At 46.1% G+C, this 20,998-nt stretch overlaps 1 protein-coding gene across 2 annotated transcripts in view; it reads left to right on the top strand.

Annotated features, from left to right (window-relative positions):
- Nucleotides 1-20,998, top strand: part of PGM5 (phosphoglucomutase 5) — a 112,462-nt gene that overhangs the window by 1,313 nt on the left and 90,151 nt on the right. The window contains exons 1-2 of one of the 2 annotated variants that reach the window (XM_037901864.2): nucleotides 1,735-2,879; nucleotides 18,277-18,439. In XM_037901864.2, the coding sequence (XP_037757792.1) occupies nucleotides 2,619-2,879; nucleotides 18,277-18,439 (424 nt within the window). In that variant the 5' untranslated portion in view covers nucleotides 1,735-2,618. Of the gene's footprint in view, nucleotides 1-1,734; nucleotides 2,880-18,276; nucleotides 18,440-20,998 lie in introns of those variants that run through there. The other variant, XM_043547222.1, reaches the window with a different exon arrangement.

Raw genomic sequence — 20,998 nt, 5'->3', positions numbered from 1 at the left:
GGCTTTCCTGTACCATGAGAATTTTCAAGATTTTAGGAATTTGTTCCCATCCTGAACTGGGAGGAAAAGTTGAACCCTTGAAAATTTTCACAAACTGAAAATCTGACACACAAAAATTCGGATCAGATGAATCAAAATGTTTTGTTTCAATAATTTCAAAACATTTCATTTTGATTTTGACCTTTTACATTTTTCAACCTTTTTAAATATAAATTAACATAAAGTTCAAAACAACAGTAATTTTACCTGTTTCAAAAAATGTGAAAAAGGAATGTTTCAACAATTAAAAAACAACTTTTTTTTTAAACAAGAAATTAGTTGATCCCATTCCTTTCCTGCAAACAGCTTTGGTTTCAATTAATTGCCACTTTCTAATGGAAAAACATTTTGTTAAAAAATTCTTGACCGGCTCCAGTCAATAACCCTTTTCTCTTATTACTTGATTCCACCACTAAATTAAAAAGAGAAATGTACCACGGAAGTAACTGGAAAACCCAGTTCTGTGTTGAAGTCAGAATGTGACCACAAAACACGTCACAATAAGGATTAGCTAGTTAGTGTTGTGTTAGGGAAGGGTCTGTCCATTTCTCCATTGCAAACACTTTTTGCATGAAACAATTGTAAAAATCTGCTCCAGTTTAAAATTCACGTATCAGCCCAGGACTGATTTACATTCTTTAAAAATGCAATTGAAGGGGCAAATCCTGCCTGCTCCCTTATGGGTACAGAGGGCCTCCAGCGATGGGATCGGTGCAGTTCTGCTGCTGGGGAGAGGGGGAAATATGTGCTTTCTCCAGCGCCAGAACAGGCCACGGCAGCCAGGAGCAGTAATTACGGAGTAAATCCTGCTCAGCCTCCACAATCCTAGGCTATAGCACGATCCTTATAGGTAGACTCTTATTTAGTTGCCAAACTCTAACAAGTGTCTATTGACCATGTGCACCCTGAGCTTTTTCAAAGGCTTGTAACTTGTCTAACTTTGGTCAGATTTTAAGGGGGACATCAAAAGACACATCCCTGACACCAGGATCACTATCCTGCAAAATTTCAAGTCCCAGCTCCAAAGTATGATGGAGGGACTAGAGATTCCCAACCAAATGTTGTAAGAACATTTTAACATAGGGCAAACGATCTTGTTTTGCCTATCTCACTCTCAGAAATGGCTGAATCACTTTATTTGAAACTTAAAAGTAAGTAAATACATAACTTTTGCCCAAGCCAGGTACTTGGCATGGAAAATTTCAGCCCAAATAGTTGAAGTTTGGCAGATTCATAAGCAACTGGCAAAGGGTCTTACAACTGAACGTTTGTCAATCTAAACTGTAGGTTACCAGCTCTGCTTAGCTTTTAATCAATGAGAATGAAAACACGTAAGGGTTTTACTCTTCAAAGTACTCTACCTATGAATTCACCAATCCTCACAACATCCCTGTGAGAAAGTGATCTCAATTTTCTAAATGGGAAACCTCAGGCAGGTAGATCAAGTGGTTGTCCCTATGCCAAACTATTCCTCAGCAATGGAATTATTAGACTAGAAAACCATTTTTAGTATCGTGGCTTGTTGAGGAACATCAGTGCAGCAGACCTCTCTGAAATGCCCCCTTTTGAGAAAGTCTGTGTGCAAGGATGGCACTGTAGTAAAGGCACAGGGCACAGGCAGTGCTTAATTTGTGCCCTGTCTCCTTTAGGCTTGGGCAGTGCATACCCCTGGCACCTCTGCTGCATCAACTCGCTGGGCCTGATGCATGGGGGGAAAAATGGCTTGAGCCCCAGCATCTATTTCATCACCAATTAAGCACGGGGCACAGGGTTTGATTTCAAGCTGCTCTTACATGCTTGAATCTCCCGTAGGCTGCCTTGGAGACCCTCTGTTCCCCAGTTCCCCGCCCTATCCGTATCTTCCCGAGCTCACGGGGGTCTTGTGAGATTCCCTCATTAATATCTGTGAAGCCCGTTGAGATTCTCAGATGGGAGGTGCCACAGAAGTGAAAAATCTCATGATTACTGATCTGGAACAGCGCGGAAGCACTCTGCACTTGGAAATCCCCAGCTGTTCAATTGCTGCAGGCCAGCAGCCCGCCAGCTTGATTTCTGAGCCACAAGGGGCTGGGGTTGCTTTGTGCAAGAAGCAAAGCTCCAGGGCTGACAAGTACGTGATCCCCGGGAACAAATGCGTGACGCTCAGACACCCCCCTCCCCTCCTCCCCCGCCTCCAGTTACATCCCTGGCAGGGGACAGCAATTCTCAGCTTCTCTTTCCAGGGTTATTTTGGGCTGGGGCTGCGGCAAAGCTTTGGCAAGCCCCCGGTGTCCTTGTTCAAAAAGAGGAGCTAGTTCGCCGCCCAGCGCGCAGTGGAGGGAGGCGAGCGGGCGGCGAGGAGCCCCGGCGTCTCCTCGGCTCCCGGCTAAGTTTCCCCAGGCGTTTTGGAGGCGAGAGCCCGCCAAGCCCGGGCCGGGGCAGGGTGAGCCCGAGGCGGCGGGGGCGGCGCTCGATGCCCAGGAGCTGAAGCGAGGCGAGCCCCGCTCTGGAGGCAGGCGGCGAAGGGGCTGGATTAACCCTCGGCGGGCGGTCCCGGGCAGGCCAGGGCGAGGGGAGCCACGTTCCTGCGGCGGGCAGCGATGGAGGGGAGCCCCATCCCGGTGCTCACGGTGCAGACCGCCCCCTACCAGGACCAGAAGCCGACGGGCGGCGGGGGGCTGCGGCGGCCCACGGGGCTCTTCGAGAGCCAGCGCAACTACCTGCCCAACTTCGTGCAGAGCCTGCTCTCCTCCATCGACCTGCGCGACCGCCAGGGCTGCACCATGGTGGTGGGGAGCGACGGCAGGTACTTCAGCCGGACGGCCACCGAGATCGTCGTGCAGATGGCCGCGGCCAACGGGGTGAGCCAGCCCGAGCTGCCGCTCCCAGCCCTCGGCACCGCCGCACGCACTCACCGCCCCCCCGGGCCCTCAGCGCCCCCTCCCCCCGACCCATTGCCCCACTGCTCCCCCCCCCGGGCCCTCAGCGCCCCCTCCCCCCGACCCATTGCCCCACTGCTCCCCCCCCCGGGCCCTCAGCGCCCCCTCCCCCCGACCCATTGCCCCACTGCTCCCCCCCCCCCGGGCCCTCAGCGCCCCCTCCCCCCGACCCATTGCCCCACTGCTCCCCCCCCCCGGGCCCTCAGCGCCCCCTCCCCCCGACCCATTGCCCCACTGCTCCCCCCCCCCGGGCCCTCAGCGCCCCCTCCCCCCGACCCATTGCCCCACTTGCTCCCCCGGGCCCTCAGCGCTTCCCACCCCCCCCCCCCGACCCATTGCCCCACTTGCTCCCCCGGGCCCTCAGCGCTTCCCACCCCCCCCCCCCCGACCCATTGCCCCACTTGCTCCCCCGGGCCCTCAGCGCCCCCTCCCCCCCCCCGACCCATTGCCCCACTTGCTCCCCCGGGCCCTCAGCGCCCCCTCCCCCCCCCCCCGACCCTTTGCCCCACTTGCTCCCCCGGGCCCTCAGCGCTTCCCTCCCCCCCCCCCCGACCCATTGCCCCACTTGCTCCCCCGGGCCCTCAGCGCTTCCCTCTCTCCCCGACCCATTGCCCCACTTGCTCCCCCGGGCCCTCAGCGCCCCCCCATGCACTCGACAACCCACCACCACCCATTGCCCCTCTGTGCCCTCTGCTCCCCTGAGCTCTTGGCATCTCCCACCCATTGTTTTCTGCTCCCTCGAGCCCTCCCCCTGCCCCGCCACATTCTTCCCTCATTGCCCACCCCCATGCGCTCTGCATCCCCCACCCATTGCTCCTCTGTGCCCTCTGCTCTCCTGGGGCCTCAGCACCCCACCTCTCTGCATCCTCTCATTGCCCCCTGTGCCCTTGGCACTCCCTACCCTCAGCACCCCATTGCCACATGCCCTCTGCTGCCCTGTGCCCTCTGTATCCCCCATACCTACCCACTGCTCCCCTGTACCCACTGACCCCCTTGCTCTCTGCATTCCCCTACCCACCCAGTGCTTCCCCATCCTCCCACTGAGTCTTTGGGTCCTCTGCTTCCCACCATCCATCTACTTGTTACAGCCCTGTGGCCTCTGCCTCTCCTTGCCCCACTCCTGGCCTGTGTCATTTGCACTACCAATCGTGCCTTGATCCACCCACTGTACCCCATGCCTTCTGCTCTCCACTAGGCACTCACCAACTGCAGCCCTGTATCCTCTGCTCCCCACCATCCACCCACTGAATCCTCATGCCCTCTGTGTCCTGATCCTGCTGTTGCAGGTCCATGCCCTCTGCATCCCCTGCAGCTAGGGTTACTAGATAACAACTGTGAAAAAAACGGGATGGGGTTGGGGGTTAATAGGCACCTATATAAGAAAAAGTCCCAAAAAACAGGACTGTCCCTTTAAAAACAGGACAGCTGGTCACCCTACCTGCAGCTTCTGTGCTCCCTCCATTCCCTTCTGTGGCCCCTTCCGGCACTCATCGACCAATAGCAAATCCATGTCCTTTGCTCCCCACATCAACCCACTGCACCCCTATGCCCTCCATTTCCCCATGTCGCCTACATGCTGCAGTCCCTTGCCCTCACCTCAGCCCCACATTACAGCCTCATGACCTCTGTCCCTCATGTGCCCACTGCACCTCCTTGCCCTCTGCTCCCTCCACCTTTTGCATCCCCATGTCCCCTGCTTCCCCCAGCCAACTTGTGCAGTCCTGGGTACTCCACTTCCCCACCATCCACAATCCCGTGCTGTCTGCTTCTTCCTCTGCTCTCCCACCTGCCCACTGCAGCTCTGTGGCTTCCACTCCCCACCCTGCATACTCTTGTGACCACTGCTCCCCACTCCCATTCACTGCACCCACCCATCCTTGTGGCAGTCGGGGTACTGAGAGCCATTGAATCAAACTGTAAACCGTGTATATGATGGAAACCACTTCAAGCCGGGAGGTGCAGCAGCATCCCCAGCACCCCTAGTTCCGGCACCTATGGTGGCAGTGTGCTGTATCATGCGCACAGTGCCACCAATCTATCTAATTCGTCCACTTACTGCTAGGGTTGCCAATCCTCCAGAATTGGCCTGGAGTCTCCAGGAATTAAAGATTAATCTTTAATTAAAGATTATGTCATGTTATTAAATCTCCAAGAATACGTCCAACCAAAATTGGCAACCCTACTTACTGTACCCCCCATTTTCTCTATGCCCATTCACCAAGAGCATTCCCCAACTACACCCTTTCAACTGTCATCCCTATGCCCATCCACATAGCACATCTCTATACCTTCTTTTGCTCCTTCACACATTACAACCCCTTATCCCCCACCTTCATCCATCAGCCTACTGCAGTCTCACTCTCCTTTCCCCCCCCATGTCTGCACTCATCCATGATTTCCTCCTCTTACTTTTCATCCTCACCTCCCTACTCTAACCCTCTATTCTTTCCCCTTCTCCACATATTGCATCTGCCCATTCCCTCCCTTGTCTGCCCCACCACTCATTGCACCCACTTTCTCCCTTTTCTGAACCTACTCTTCCCTCTTTAGCACCCCATCACCACTACACTCTTCTCCCCACTACTGCACCCATTGCATCAACACTTGTTTCTCCTTATGCCATCCTTTGCCCATCCATGGTCACCCTTCTCCCACACCCTTCACATATTATACCCACGTTTCCCTCCTTCTTGTCAAAGATCCAAGCCATATTTCTCATCCACCTCTTCCATGTTTAAAAGCCCCCTTTCTGCACATCTCCCCATTATTTCCCATAGATTTTTGTCTCAAGATGACAAAATGTAGTGTCATGACTTTATGGGGCTAGCTTTAATTTAACTGTAATTTACTACTTTAGTAACAAAGAAGCAGAGACATGCCCAGAAACCCACTTATCAAAGGTAGTAATTTCCTCTGGTTTACCATAGATGGTCTGATGAGCATGTATTGCTTTCTTTGTCTCTAAATGTTATGTTTAATTTTGTTGTGGATTTTAATATTTTATGTGCTGGCGATAAAACAGATGATTTAAAACTGAGAGGAAAACATTTCAGTTGTATCTGGCTTTTCATCATCCCAATCCAGAATGATTTATTTATTTATTATTATTTTATTATTATTGTAATTTGTATTGCGGTAGCACTCAGTTGTCCCACTCAGGGATCAAGGCCCCATTGTGCTAGATTCTGTAATACGTATGACGAAAAGGTGAGCCGTGCCTCAAAGCACTTTTAATCTAATATCCCAGGCAAGTGGTAATGAGAAAAAGGAGCAGTCAGAATTAGAGACATTATATAAGAAGTCGGAAAATGCTTTTAGATGTGGGTGGTATTGAACAGATATTAAAAATGTAAAGGATTGTTACTTTTAATCTGACCTTTTCATATGCATATCTCATGCTTGAGCTGTATGCCTAATGCTGTCTGATATGCCCTTTAGGATGTGCCGTGAGACTTCAGCAGGGTAGAGATTTTTTGATATATAACCAGGGTGATCCTGAAAAAACACAGAAGCAGTGTTATCATGTCTTTGACTCCTTATTTTAGACTGAGGTTGGTAGGGAAGCTGAGAAATGCTTTTTGACTCTGCATGAGAAAATTGAACCCTGTGGAATGACTAAAGATTCAGTAGGTGTATATCAAGTTTGTACTTATTGCAGGATGGATATTTTTCAAGAATGCTCAAGTAAAGTAAGTTTTTCACAGTGAGAGCACTTACATGTTTTGACTTTGTGCTGTGTGTATATCACTATGAAAATAATTTCTTCTCTATTGTTTTTAGTCCTCAATGTATGGGGAAAAGACAAGAGTGGCAAACAAATTATTTATATTGACTGTGTTGCCGTTTCTTGCAATACATTCTGCTCTATTGTCAAAAATCTCAGAGAAGCATAAGATGATCAGTTCTTCTGATGAATTATTTCACATGTACAAATGGGTACATATATTTATTGCCTTGAAATTTCCACTGAAAGTAGGACTAAAATCCCTCCATTTTATATTTTAATTATTTATTTGACTCTCCAAATTTGTCACAATAACTTTTCAAGAAAGAGTTTAATTTTCTATGTAATCTTTAGTAGTAATTTACTAATTTTGGAAGAGAAAACCCTTTATGAAAATTTTAAACCTGCTTTTCAGTCCTTTCTTTGGGTTCTTTTAACTTTTCAAATTGTACCCAGTAATTCATTTTTACAATATCTCTGATGTTACATTAACATTTAAAAGTTATTTTGGTGAAAACATATTTTAGAAATGAGATTAGCAATCATGAGCTGATAGACATGAGAGATTTTGAAACAGACAGGTATTATGTACAAAGAGCTTACTGGAGGAGGGCTCTGGGCAGCGAGGGATTTTATGCAGTGGCACAGGGAGTATAGGGTGTGAGCAGAACTCTGGGGAGGCATGAGGATGAAAGCATCTGTGGTGATTAGCCACGGAGGAGTGTGTAGGGCTATGGAGACAGGCGGAACGAGGCTATGGTTAGGCATTTAGGATGACTGCTGGAGGAGAAGGCCACAGAAAGGAGCTCTCCCTACCATTGCTGCCCAGGTGACCTGTTAGGGCTCCCCAAGCAAGGGAGTCCTGGTGTTCTGAGCCAGGAGCAGGATGCTGCAGCAGGAGCTCTCCCCTGTGTAACCTAGCTGGCCGCGACAGCCCAGATCCACAAAGCTTCACCTACTTTTCATTGAAGTCAATAGATATTAGGAGCCTAAACACCTTTGTGGATAAACACCTTTGTGGATCTGGGTCTAGCTCCTCAAACACTAGTGTGAACAAGCTAGCACCTTTCCTTTGGGGGAACCAGGGAGCCCAGAGGTGATGGGGGCCTTGAGGCCTAAGAGTCTGACGAACTAGGAGGGTGAGCACCAGGAAGCAGAGGAGCTGGAGGATCAGGGATTGGTGAGCCAATGGTCCAGGTAGCACCTGGGGTAAGCTTCTCTGTTGACCAGATTCCTGTGTTCCTGACTGTTTCTCTCCCATCCCTTCAATCTCCCTGTCACATTCCCCATTCTGCTGTCCCTTCCCACCCCAGCATTCTTTGATCTGGTAAGAATGGTCAGTGGAGACCCAATTTGACAAACTTGCTGTGCTTTGTTGGAGTAGAGCTCCCTTGCTGAATTATGGGAAATTTTGTCAGACACAGAGTTTGCTCTGTTACTGTCGCTCAAAGCTGTGTTTATCAGGGGACAAATTGCTCCTCACAATTCCCACAAATCCTTAGGTTTAAGGTTACTCTGATACATTCCCTGACAATGCAGTCATTACAACTCAAGGAGACCAACAGGTGAGGCTACACTGACATTCAAATACCTTCCTGTCTCCACACACACTGACTCTTCACCTCCAGAGCAACCTTACACATCCACTTCCTCTAATATCACAGAAAGCTTAATTATCAGGTTAGATTTTTGAGCTAATACTAACAATATGCTGTATACTTTTACAGTGAAAATATGTCTGCTGGTAAAGTATCTTAACCTTCCCGAGGACATAGCTTCTTTTGTTATTAGCCATGAAAGCAGGGGAGAGAAAGGGATCACTCCTGAAGGCAGAAGAGCCCCTTCCTTGGGAGAGAAGGAACTCACTCAAAGGAGAGGCACTGATGTTGCAGGGAGAGAAGTGAGCTGCCCCGAGAAGGATCAAAGGAAACCTAGGGACGCCTTGATGAAATTGTATTCAGAGCTTTTACCCAGGCCAGAGTTCCAGGAGGGTGATGGCCAAATTGTGCTGTCAAACTCAGCTTGCATCTCTGCCATGGAAGAGGCACATCCAATCCTATGGTAAATCATGCCTCCGCTATGTAAAATAATAAAAGATATTCTTTTATAAGCTTTAAATGTGTTGTCATTCCGTGGCCTGGATGCCCCCTTGTTCTTGTTTTGTGAGTCACCCAGCATTCCATCTGTGGGTCTCACTATAGGGCAGCCACAATCTGGCTCACTCAGCGTTGTAGCCAATGTATACTTCTTTTGATTCTGAATTGTGTGTGACCAGAGTAGGGATGGGTTAGCCAGCAGTGGCTAGCTGCTGGTTGGGCTCTTGAACAGCATGGGGAATGCCCATCTGGGACTGGCTAGTAATCACATCCTGCAAAGATACCTGGCTGATGGGCTGGATAGGGGGAAAAGAGACCCAACAGAGCCAGGATGCTGTGATTTGGCCATAAAAGCGATTGCAGGAGCAGAGAGAATTGTGTCCTGCTTTCTGCACCTGCTTGCTGCCTCAATAGCCATGTGAAAGAAGCAGTCTTTGCACTGCTATGTGGTAGGAGAACCACCTTGAGCATGATCTTGCTTTCCTGCTTAGTGTAAGGGGACTGTTGCCCCCTTACTAACATTCAGTGGGGGTGTTTTGGTTGGCTAGCTCCCAGTACTAAAAGGGGAAGGGTCTTTGGGAAACCAGGATCCTGAGACTGATAGTCCCCAGGAACAATGGGGAGAGGCCAATGCTCCAGGTCAGCCTGAATGACGGGGTGGGCAGGCTAATCAGAGAGTCAGGAGGCCAGGGAGGTCCTGTTCTCCATGTGACCTGGATTTGCCTGGTTCAGACAGAGTGGGGCCGAGCTAAGGAGAAAGCAGGGGCCCGAGCTAAGCTGGGGAGCAGAGCTGTGCCAGATCCAGGGGGACCAGAAAAGCAGCCCAGAGAGAGCAGACTTGCCCTGGGAGGAGAGCTGCAGCAACCAGAGCCAGAGAAGCCAGAAAAGCAGCCCAGGAAGCAGGTCCGTGCTGGGAGCAGAGTCACAGAAGCAGCCTGCAGAGCAGACCTGTCCTGGAGGCAGAGCAGCAACAGCAGTGCAGAGACAGTGGTGCAGCTGGGGCTGGAGCTGGGTGCGGTGAGCAGCTGGGGAATGTGAGGGGGACCCTGGGCAGCAGGCCCAGCTCAGGGAGATGCCTCAGCCAAGAGGCTCTGCAGGCCAGGCTTGGATTGTAACCCCGACAGGGCGGGGACGACACTGGGAAGAAGGATCCTACCACTTAGAGCCTGAGAGCGTGTGGCCACCACCAGAGCAAGTGTCCAACCCACAGCATCCCTGCAGCACAGCCAGGGCCTGAGAAGAAGGCTTGGGACTTACAAGAAACAGACTGTGAACTGCCCTGACATTCCAGAGACACTGTTTGTGAAGTTCCCTGCCACAGAGCGGGTTGATGTGTTTCCTTTAACCTTTCCCATTTTTCCTTATTCTTTTTAAAATTAATTGTTGATTAAATAAATAGCATTTGCTTTAACTTGTATGTAATGGTCAGTGGGTCAGAGAAGTGTCCAGTGCAGAGAGAGTACCCCGGAGTGGGGACACCCTAGCCCCTGTCCTAGGTGACCACAGCAGGGTTGGGGGTCGAGCCCCCGAGGAATCCGGGCCCAGCCTTGTTGGGGTTATGAGGACTCTGCCAGACAGGAGAGTGGAAGGGGAGTCCACAAGGGCAGGGAGACCACTGGGTAAAGGAAGTGGGAGCGAGGACTCAGATCCTTTCGCTAGCCCACTTCACCGAGGTAGTGCAGAAGCCAGGAAAGTTCCTCACAATAGCAGGACTATTCCCCCGCTTACATTAGTATTGCAATGATTTTGTGCTGGTGTCCTAAAGTCAGAAGGAACCAGGGTGAAAGTCCCTCCCCCCCATTTCTATTGCGATATGTTGTGCTGTGAGCAGCTGATGGTTGGCCGATTCCTGTTTCAGAGTATATGGTAGGTTTAAGTTTACAAATGGGATCCCTGGGTCTCAGTGGGCAGATAGGGACCCTGCAATGGAGTTCGTGATTCCCCTCACCCCCACCCATTGCATAGCAGTGTTCCACAGAGAGGGATGTACTGTCACACTTAGTAATGCTTGAGTTTAGCAGTTTAACTTGCCTGCCTGCTGCCTTGGGTATTGGTTCCCTTCGTTTGACCCTTTGACCCTACTCCTGCCCCTGTTATTTCATTAGTTGTCCCCCGGATTTATTTGGTGTCCAGGTCCTGTGGATCCCCCTCTTAGGCTGCGGGGGGGGGGGGTCCTTTAGCAGTGGACGGGCTTTGCCCGCCCACTTCCCGGATCCCAATAGGATTACTCTCCTGTAGCCATCTGGCCCGACCCTGTCACAGACCCCAAACAACAATTCAAAGTTGAATTCTTTAACCAGGTGCTAGATTGTGCCTTGGGTATTTTCCAGTTGTCTTTTTAATACAACATTGTTTGTATTTTCCATGATCTTTCATGTAAACTTAGCACCCTGCTGGTACTGTATAAATAATTAATACTATCTCTGCCCCTCGTTGTAGCATGCTGCTTGGCCATACAAAAGCAGGGGAGGCCATAGTAAAGGATATGAAAGCAGAGATCCACAGTGTTCAGGACATAATCTACTTGCTTCATGTGTTTTCAAGTTTAATTGACTGAAGCATGTGAGAGATTACTGGGAGAATAAAAAAACATTAAGTGACTCCATGTTAATCTACTGTATTGTCTGAAAATGCACAGCTGCATGTGGTGGCAATGTTTAAAAGTAATCTGGCAAAATATTTGTTAGGGTAGCCATTCTTTCAGCCTTAAGTTTGCTAAAAGTCTGGTCTTTGTCGTGCTGCAGATGCTAAATACAAAATGACAGAAACTAATATGGAGTACAGTACGGAGTGTAGTATTATAAAGAACTTTAAATGATTGTAGTCTTGCAGCAGTTGAAATCTTTGAGTGCCAGAGGTATGGTTTTCATGCCATAGCAGTATCAAGTGATGTGAGGGGCGTATTATCTGTGCTTTAATTAGAAATGGGTAAATGAGCACCGGTTTGACTCTTCCAAATCAGATTATTAAATGTCAGGTCAATAAATCTGAGAATCGATTATTTAAAGAGAATTAAATGTCAGTTTAATGGGTAAAGAGGCTCCATGGGGATGATTAGTATACGAGTGCTGCTTAGTTCTTCGCAGACTTCAGGCCTTTTCATAGGGGCACTTCAGAGTTTCACACAAGGATTCAAGAGATGAGTTCTTTGTAGGGGGATCATTATTGATATGCAGCACAAATATTTAGCTATCAGAACTTGTATATTCACTTCAACATAATTAGTGTAGAAATGAGATGCCTGTATTCAGGGGTGCTGGAACAATTTGTATAGTGGGGGTACTGAGAGACATTGAACCAAACTGTAAACCCCATATATGATGGAAACCAGTTCAAGCCAGGGGGTGCAGCACCTGTTGATCCAGCACCTGTGCCTGTATTACTTCCTGAGAGTAAGGAATTTACTCAGATTAATGTTAATAATGGGAATTAAAGCATCCATTTCAATGGGAGAATAGAATCTGCAGTGTCAGGTAAACAAAAATACATATAAATGACAAAGACGTAAAAAGATCACACTGTATAATACATTAATTGTGCATTCATGTTGAATATATTTCCTTTGTTTAATATTAAAATAACTTGTTTTTGTGTACAAAATAAGCAAAACACAAAACTTCAGGAATATAGAACTGGACGTATATGTTGATGTAATCTACCCTGATCTGCAATAGATATGCACTCATAGTTGAACATTTCCATAGATTCAGCCTTGTTCTCATGCATTTTGCAAAGTATAATTCCTGTCAACTCCCTTTGGCTTGTATATATGCAACTCTGTTTAAAAGCTGGCACACATCTCTGACAGCTGTAGTTGGAAGATTGAGTCATTGCCATAGATGGCAGCCTTTCTACCCGCTTCATTAGTTTTTAAAATAAAGGGGTGGGGGGACTGAGATGCAAAACAGACAATTTTTAATATGTGTTTTCCACATGCCTCTGTGTTCCTTAAAGAAATATTCATACATAAAGATTGTGGAGGTTAGCAGAAAGTTTGTTGCAATCTGTCAAGCAATTCTGTGTATTTTCTCAAACCCCTCAGTGTTATTTGGCAGTTGCGGTTAAGTGACAACACCAATATAAGGATCTTGAGAGAAGTGGCATGCTTTCTAAAAGCAGCCTGACAGACAGAAAAGAAGCCATAAAAGGACAGAATCTAATTCAAAACAACTCAGAATATTTCTCTATTTCCGCTTATAATTAGTTGCACGGTACTGGGTGGAATAAAGCAGTAGGTGGTCTAGCAGTAAATATGCTGGCCTTTCCTCTGGCAAACCTGGGTCTGAAATGTTTATTTAGATTCTGGTGGTTTCAACTTGTCTCCTGGTAGATGAAGTTTTTTAGCCTGTCTGTTTTCTAAGGGGAAAAAAAGCATCTGTCAAAAATCAGGCCACAATAAGTGGAAGCTATTTTGCAGGGCAAAACGGCTTCCTTGTTCTGTCCCAGAGGGATTGTATTTCAGCAGTTAAGCATAGGGAAAATGGAAAGTGTTCGTGAAGCAGTTTGAATTCCCAAACTGTTGAATGAAGGAAATGATAATATAGCACCTTTCACTTGAGGATCACAGAATGCCTTAAAAGGTGGGGAAAGTACTATATGGCCATAAAGTAGCTTTTGTCAGTTAGTGAAACATCCGTTTTGTTTCACATTGAGTGAACTAAAAGGTCCAGCCTGGAAAAAATGTACTTTTAGTACTGCCCTCTATAGTTTGTTAATCAGCAGTGAAGTGACAGCATTTCAAATGTTGGCACTTGGAAGAAGACTGCTTTATTCTGCCATCTGAAAGAGGTTGCAGGGGAGTCCAGCAGTGATGCAGTTAATTCAAAGGCTGATAGCGTCTGAGAGAATCCCACAAAAACAAATAGATTCATGTAACTCCAACAACATGCACAAATGACGCTCACTGTAAGGTTTAGGAATAAATAAAGTTGTGTTCTCCCACTCTCTTGCTGATAGCACAAATGACCAGCTGTGTTTATATGTAGTACTAGCACTAAGTTCCACATTTGTGGAGGCTGATTTTAATTACTCAGTTTTAGTTACTCATGTATGGAAGGACTGATCTCATGAAGCTGAAATAGAAAGCACGTTGTTCAAAACATCTATTAAGCAGATACAAAATTCAGTATCATATTCATATTAAATGCACATATTCTGCTTCCAGTATGGCTGGTTAAAAACAATTTTCTGTTGAAAAACTGTTTTTCAACAGAAAATTGGGATTTTAACTAAATGAACATTTTCACAGCTAGTGTCTGCTTTCATGGAAACTTTTGACTTTACCTTGAAAAAAATAAAAATCCCAACACGTGTGGTTTTTTGTTTTGTTTGCTTGGGGACAAAAGCGTTTGTTTATTTTTGTTTTCATCAATATTTTCTGCAGGATATTTTTCCCCAACCAGTTTTAGTAGGGTAGATATGTATTTTGTTAAGGAATAAAACACTCCTTGAAGACTTTCTGTAGTTAATAATCACAACTTTGAAATCTTTTTTCTTCCCCTGCCTCCCCCTCCCCCAACAAAAACATGTACAGTCTCCATGAATATCAGCAGCATAAAATTGTGGGGGGAATGTGAGGTTAATATCCAAATCAAATCTCAAGATAGAAAGATCGGTTAATCAAACATAATGTTCTGAACAGTTTAAAAGCACAAAGCTGTGATGGACAGTGAAAAAGAAGTGTCAAACCACTTGTAAGAGTTGAAAAAAGTATCTTGTGCTTAGTTTAGCTGTTGAACATTCCAATTTACATAATCTGTTTTTTGCTAAAATAATCCACAGAAGCACACATTAGGTGAGTGAATTTCTAAGCCTTATCAAAGTACAGCTGCACAGATTTTATAGAGTTGAATGGTCCCAGCCTGTTGAACTGGGTCCAAAATGAATGAAGTCAGGGTTTTTCCACCTTCTACAAATAACTGACCTAGGAGCCAGTAGCAAAAGTTGAATTAGCATCCAATTATCTCTGTCACATTCCTCAGAGAGTTCAAATACTCCAAGATACAAAATTCCAGAGTGCTTAGCACTGAAAAGCTGGGGAACCTTTTTTCCCCAATGTGATATATAACCAAGGATCTCTGCTGAAAGAATTTCAGGCAGGACCAGAGTACAGAAAGCTAGGTTCCTTATGGAATACAGTGTATCCAACATCTGTAGTAGAAGTGACTTGCTATCCTGCTCACTTTACTGGTGTCTGATACTGTACCATGAGTTACAATTCCCTATTGCAGCTCTAACTAATGCTATTGAAAAAGAATAAAGACATGATGGTGCCCACAACTTTGATTTGAAAAGCTGTGACAGCTTCATTTCCCATTTAATCATGAATTTTCATTTAAGAAGAAAAAGAGTACTTGTGGCACCTTAGAGACTAACAAATTTATTTGAGCGTGAGCTTTCGTGAGCTACAGCTCACTTCATCGGATACACGAAAGCTTATGCTCAAATAAATTTGTTAGCCTTTAAGGTGCCACAAGTACTCCTTTTTGCGGATACAGACTAACACGGCAGCTACTCTGAAGCCTTTAAGAAGAGACATTGCTTCGTATACTTTTCTCACAACCTTCTGAGGTTCATTACCTAAAACCAGGGTTTGTTCAGAAGGAAAAGTCTCACTAGTACTAGCAACCTTTAAAGTGTTTTGGACTATGCCTCTCAAATGTTTTGGGGGTGAAATTCTGGTTCCAGGATTTCAGCCCTAGTCTTTTGCCCATCCCGTCTGTCTACCTCTCTTTTCTTCTTTAATTTTTCATCTCTATGAGTAAGTTTTCCACCACTTCCTCCATCAGAACTTCCTGTGGAAGAATAGACTGACTGCTGGCTTGCCCCCCTTGTGGCTGGATTTGGTGTAGCAGTTCTGTATTTTCTAGTGCCCCCGCCGACCATCGCTCCAGTCCTGCGGTGGTCTCTTGTCTTGTAACTTGGCCCTCTGGCCAGGTCATGTTTAAGTCCCCACCTTCCAGGGTAACGGAAAGTCAAACAAACAAAAGTCCAACAAATAATTCCCAGACCTTGTGTCAGGTGACTCTGGACTCAGTCGTTGTCACGTCATTCTCTCTAGGCTGGGAATTGTCCTTCTCTCCTTATGTCAGGTGGCTTTACACCACTTTACACCCCATCACACCTGCCCTCTGTTCTCCACTTTCTTGATTCTTCTCCATATGCAGCACTCTCCATTTTTTTTTACCTCTAGGCACTTCCGTATAGATCTGGTTGGAAAATTGAAAAATGCAGTTTCAGCAATTTTTTGTAGGAAAGGTCAGTTTTGACAAATTTCTTGACACAATTTTTAAAAAAAATTTCAGAAGTGTTGAAACGTACCATTTTAACATTTTTTGAATCAAAATGTTTGGTTTTCTCGTTCAAATATAAAACTATGTTGAAATTATTGAAATGAAACTTTTCAATTGACCTGAACCAATTTTGCCCCCTGGATTTTTGGTTCATAAACATTTTTGAAATGTTGACTTTTCATCTTAATTCAGAATGGGAAACATTTCCAAAATTCTGAAAATGTTTCATGAGATTGGAGAATTGTTTCCCGCCCAGCTCTAGTTCTGTACTCTCCTTCCTTCCTTCCTCAACCACTCAATCCTACTGTACCCCACATTCTCCCATTTGTCTCTCCAAAATTCAGTCTTCCATGCACGTACTGTGAACTGCCATGCAGGGAGAGGGAGCTGACAGGGCCATGACAGTTCTTTCCGCATGGAATGGTGGGCAAGCTAAGGGGGGCAAACTAAGGGAAGCATGTCTCCTCTTCTGTCCTTTTCTGCCTTTAGAGTGGGAGGGAAGGGGAGGGGAGAGGGAGGCAGGTGAGGGAACAGATCTTAATATAGAGGAGACAAGATAAGGGACATCTCTACTTCACTGTATGCTGCTGCTGCTTCCCATGCTGGTAGGAAAGATGGGAGCCCCAGGAACTTCAATTGCTCCCACTTCAGTCTCCTGCCTGGTGAGTTCCCATTTCAGCGGCTAGTGAGGATAGGTTATTTATACTTTCCCCAAGCCAGAGAAGGGGACAGGAGACAGAGCTCTCCTGCTTTTAGCAGGGGAGGGGGAGCTGTACTCCCTTGTACTACCTCTTCTTTCAGAGAGACACTGACTGGCATTTTTAAAATGAGTCAGTTTAAAAAAAAAAAATCAAGCTGGCAACATCCCTTTAATGTTCTGCATGCAAATGCCTCGTTATTTGTCTGTGACATTAACCTCTTCCCACTGATTTTATCATCTGCCTGTTTCCCATTGAATAGAACTCTTTTATAAAATGCCTGTACATATATTTATGATTGATTCCTGGATTATATTTCTAATGAGCTGAAACTGTCGTGTCCGTCTAGGGATGAGAATAAGGTTTTTGAAATTGTAACCTTGGGGTGGATTTTCACTTAATACTGACTGTGTTGAGTCCATGTTTAATAACTGCCCCCTGAAAAGTTGTTGTATTTTAAGAATGGACAGGAACTTCTTGTGTTCAAATATAGCTTGGGGTTCACACTCTTTTCAGCAGGACTAGCCAAAGAGTGATCCCGCAGGCCAGATGCAGGTCACTGTGTTCTACAGCCAGGGCATTGGTGTCCTTATCTTCGATATAGAGGTATGACTCACAGAGATGTAGGCCCTAGCATGCCATGATCTCCTTGATCCAGCTGAAAGGCCACTTTGTGAAAGGCAGTTGCTATCTGCTCTCGATTATGCTAATTAAAGCCCCAGCCCTGCAATCGGATCCACACAGTTGACGTTTGCACTTGTGTGAGGCCCCATGGATTTCCTTGGGGCTCTGTGTAGGTGCATAGTTCTGCCTGTGTGAATCCAACAGCAGGAGTGGGGCCTAAATATTGTTCTTGGCAAATGGCCAGTGTGACCCTCCAAAGTTTGGGTGTCCCTGCTTTACTATCTACTTAAGACCAAATCCTGCTCATAGACTCCAGTGGAGTTACTCCAGCTTCCCAGCTGTGTAACTGAAAGCAGAATTTGGCCAATAGTGTCTAAAAAGTCTAATTTGTACATGTTTAGGTATAATAGTCATGCAAAAATGCTTTACAATTTGTGTAAGTTAATTAAGTATTTCAGCAAATTGCACAGGTGAAGTTAATGAATTTTTACTGAGGGTTACATATTTTTTAAGGTGAAGGTCAAATTCAGCCTTATCATATATTAATTTAAGTTGTATCTTTGAAAGAAATATTTGTTTGCGAGGAGTCGCCAGTTTGACTACACATGGCTACTTCACACTATAGAATTCAAAACATTGTCTGTCATCAGCAGGGGTCTAACAGATTTAACTTCCAGAAGTCTTAGTTATACAGTAGTTGTTCCAGAGCTAGCTTAAATACTGGCATTATATGTCTTGGGCTTCCAGCCACGTTGGGAATTGAATCATGTTTCTATATATTAGATATACTATATAGGTATAATTATTTAGCAAGTTGGTATCATTCCGAGATGAAATGCCAGCATCACTCAAATGTAATTAGACTTATTTTTCTGGTTCATTTAGATTGGAAGATTGGTTATTGGCCAGAATGGCATCTTATCCACACCTGCAGTTTCATGTATTATCCGAAAGATCAAAGCAGCTGGCGGAATTATTCTAACAGCTAGTCACAGTCCTGGAGGACCTGGAGGAGAATTTGGAGTCAAGTTTAATGTTTCCAATGGAGGTAGGTGTTTTTATAACACATTACATCACTGTATCTCAGAAAGGTAGAAATACCTTGTGTGATGGGGCAAGGTCAGATGGCTATAGAAAAGTAGTGGGAGATAGATCTATTAGCTCCAGGCTAAACAAATCCCTAGTACCAGGATAAGTGAAATGGCAGCTGCTCCAGGTCAGTTAAGACACCTGGGGCCAATTAAGAACTTTCCAGAAGGCAGGGAGAAGGCTAGGTTGATTGGGACACCTAAAGCCAATCGGGCTGGTTGAAACTAGTTAAAAGCCTCCTAGTTAGTCAGGTGGGTGTGCATGTCAGGAGCTGTGGGAGGAAGTTGCGCTGTTGGAGAGGCTGAGTAGCACACACCATATCAGGCATAAGGAAGGAGGCCCTGAGGTAAGGGTGAAGTGGAGTTTGAGGAAGTGAGGGCTGCTATGGGGGAAGTAGCCCAGGGAATTGTACATGTTTCAAAAAGGTCAGCTACCATAGCTGATATTATTAGGGTCCCTGGGCTGGAGCCTGGAGTAGAGGGTGGGTCCGGGCTCCCCCCCCCACTTTGTCCCCTGATTAATCACTGAGACTGGGAGACAACAGAGACTGTGCAAGGAAGGATAACTTCTCCTCACCTCCCTCGCTGGCTTATGATGAAAATGCCTCAGTAGACTGTGACCCTTGTCTCTAGAGGGAGAAGGGTTACGTGGAGGGTCACAGTGAGCCTCTGAGGCTAGCGAAATCCACCAGGAAACGCGGGACTCACGGAGGCAACGACAGAACTTTGTCACACTTGATAAGGATAGCCAGATTGTTATAACTATTTGTTTTCCTGTTATATAGATTTTTCAGTGTTAGTAGAATGCTAAATAGTTTTCAATATTAGGAGAGGTATTGTTTATATATATTTTTATATGAAAAAAAAATCTAATATGTCCTTAACCTACACCTCTCAGTTAGTTCAGCTCCCTCTGAAGTCAATACGTGTTCTATGTACAGAAGGGCTGCTGGATTTGTCATCCTGTTTTTTAGACTGTACTTAATCTGTCAGTGGATGTATGATAGGCCTACCAAATTCATGGCTATGAAAAACGCGTCACGGACCATGAAATCTGGTATTCCCTGTGAAATCTATATTATATATGGTAAAAGCACACAAAAGACCAGATTTCACAGGGGAGACCAGTGTTTCTCAAATTGGGGGTCCTGACCCAAAAGGGAGTTGCAAGGTGTCTCAAGGTTATTTTAGGGGGGTTGCAATATTGCTACCATTACTGCTGTGCTGCCTTCGGAGCTGGGCAGCTTGAGAGCAGCAGCTATTGGTCTGGCGCCCCACTCTGAAGGCAGTGCCCTGCCAGCAGCAGAGCAGAAGTAAGGGTGGCAATACCATACCATGCCACCCTTACTTCTGCGCTGCTGCCTTCAGAGCTGGGCAGCCGGAAAGTAGCAGCTGTTGACTGAGGGCCCAGATCTGCAGGCAGCAGCGCAGAAGTAAGGGTGGCAATACTATACCATGCTATCCTTACCTCTGTGCTGCCTCTGGTAGTGGTTCTGCTTTCAGAGCTGGGCTCCTGGCCAGCAGCCGTCGCTCTCCAGTTGCCCAGCTCTGAAGGCAACGCTGCCGCCAGCAGCAGCGCAGAGGTAAGGGTAGCAGTATCGCAACCTTCCTGCAATAATCTTGTGACCCTGCCCCACAACTCCTTTTTGGGTCAGGACACCTACAATTACACCACCATGAAATGTCAGATTTAAAAAGTTTAAATCATGAAATTTATGATTTTTAAATCCTATGACCGTGAAATTGACCAAAATGGACCATGAATTTGGTAGGGCCCTAGTGATAGGGTGTACCAAGTCTACTCTGCCCCCTGCTGGAGGATTTGTCACCCTGGCACCCCTCCTGCTTAGAAAAGCCATTCCGTCTTGGGTACCAACAAGACTGGGTCCTAGAAGGGCTGGGAGGAGGACACAGCCAATCAGGAACCACCACTTCAAATTAAGAAGGCTTGCCTGCATTATCAAAGGGGAAGTGGTGGGTGAAGCTGTGGTAGGAGAGGAAAATCTCAGTCCTAACACAAAGCCCAGGCCTGGGTCTGAGCCAGGGCCTAACCATCAGACTGCATCTTCACTTAAGTGGTGCAACTAGAGACTGGGTATTTTGTTTTGAAGTTTAAAGGGCCAGGTGGCCAATTCTTTGAGTTTAACTTTAATTTCTTATTAGAAGACTACTGAAAACTTGCAGCCTGAGACACCTTGCTCCAGGCGAGCTATCACTCACTTTATGGAACTTAACATTATGGAGTCCTATTCTACTCACATTTCCATTATACATATCTTGGCATTTGCTTTAAGGTTGGGAGTTTCAAAAGCACCTAAGGGACTGTGCCCTTGTCTTCCTGTATGGGAACAAACTATATTGGTATAAGTACATTTAAACTAGTATAACTTCACCCACACAAAGGGTTGTACTGCTTTAAATACACTGGTACAGTTAAAGTGATATAATTTGTGTGTAGACAAGAGATGAGACTTTAGCTAGTACTGTCAGTCTAGTCCCTCATTTTCTTAAGCATGGAC

This window comes from Chelonia mydas, chromosome 5, assembly GCF_015237465.2.
Source record: "Chelonia mydas isolate rCheMyd1 chromosome 5, rCheMyd1.pri.v2, whole genome shotgun sequence".
In the NCBI taxonomy this organism is placed as follows: domain Eukaryota; kingdom Metazoa; phylum Chordata; order Testudines; family Cheloniidae; genus Chelonia; species Chelonia mydas.
This window is presented reverse-complemented; position numbering and strand designations above follow the sequence as displayed.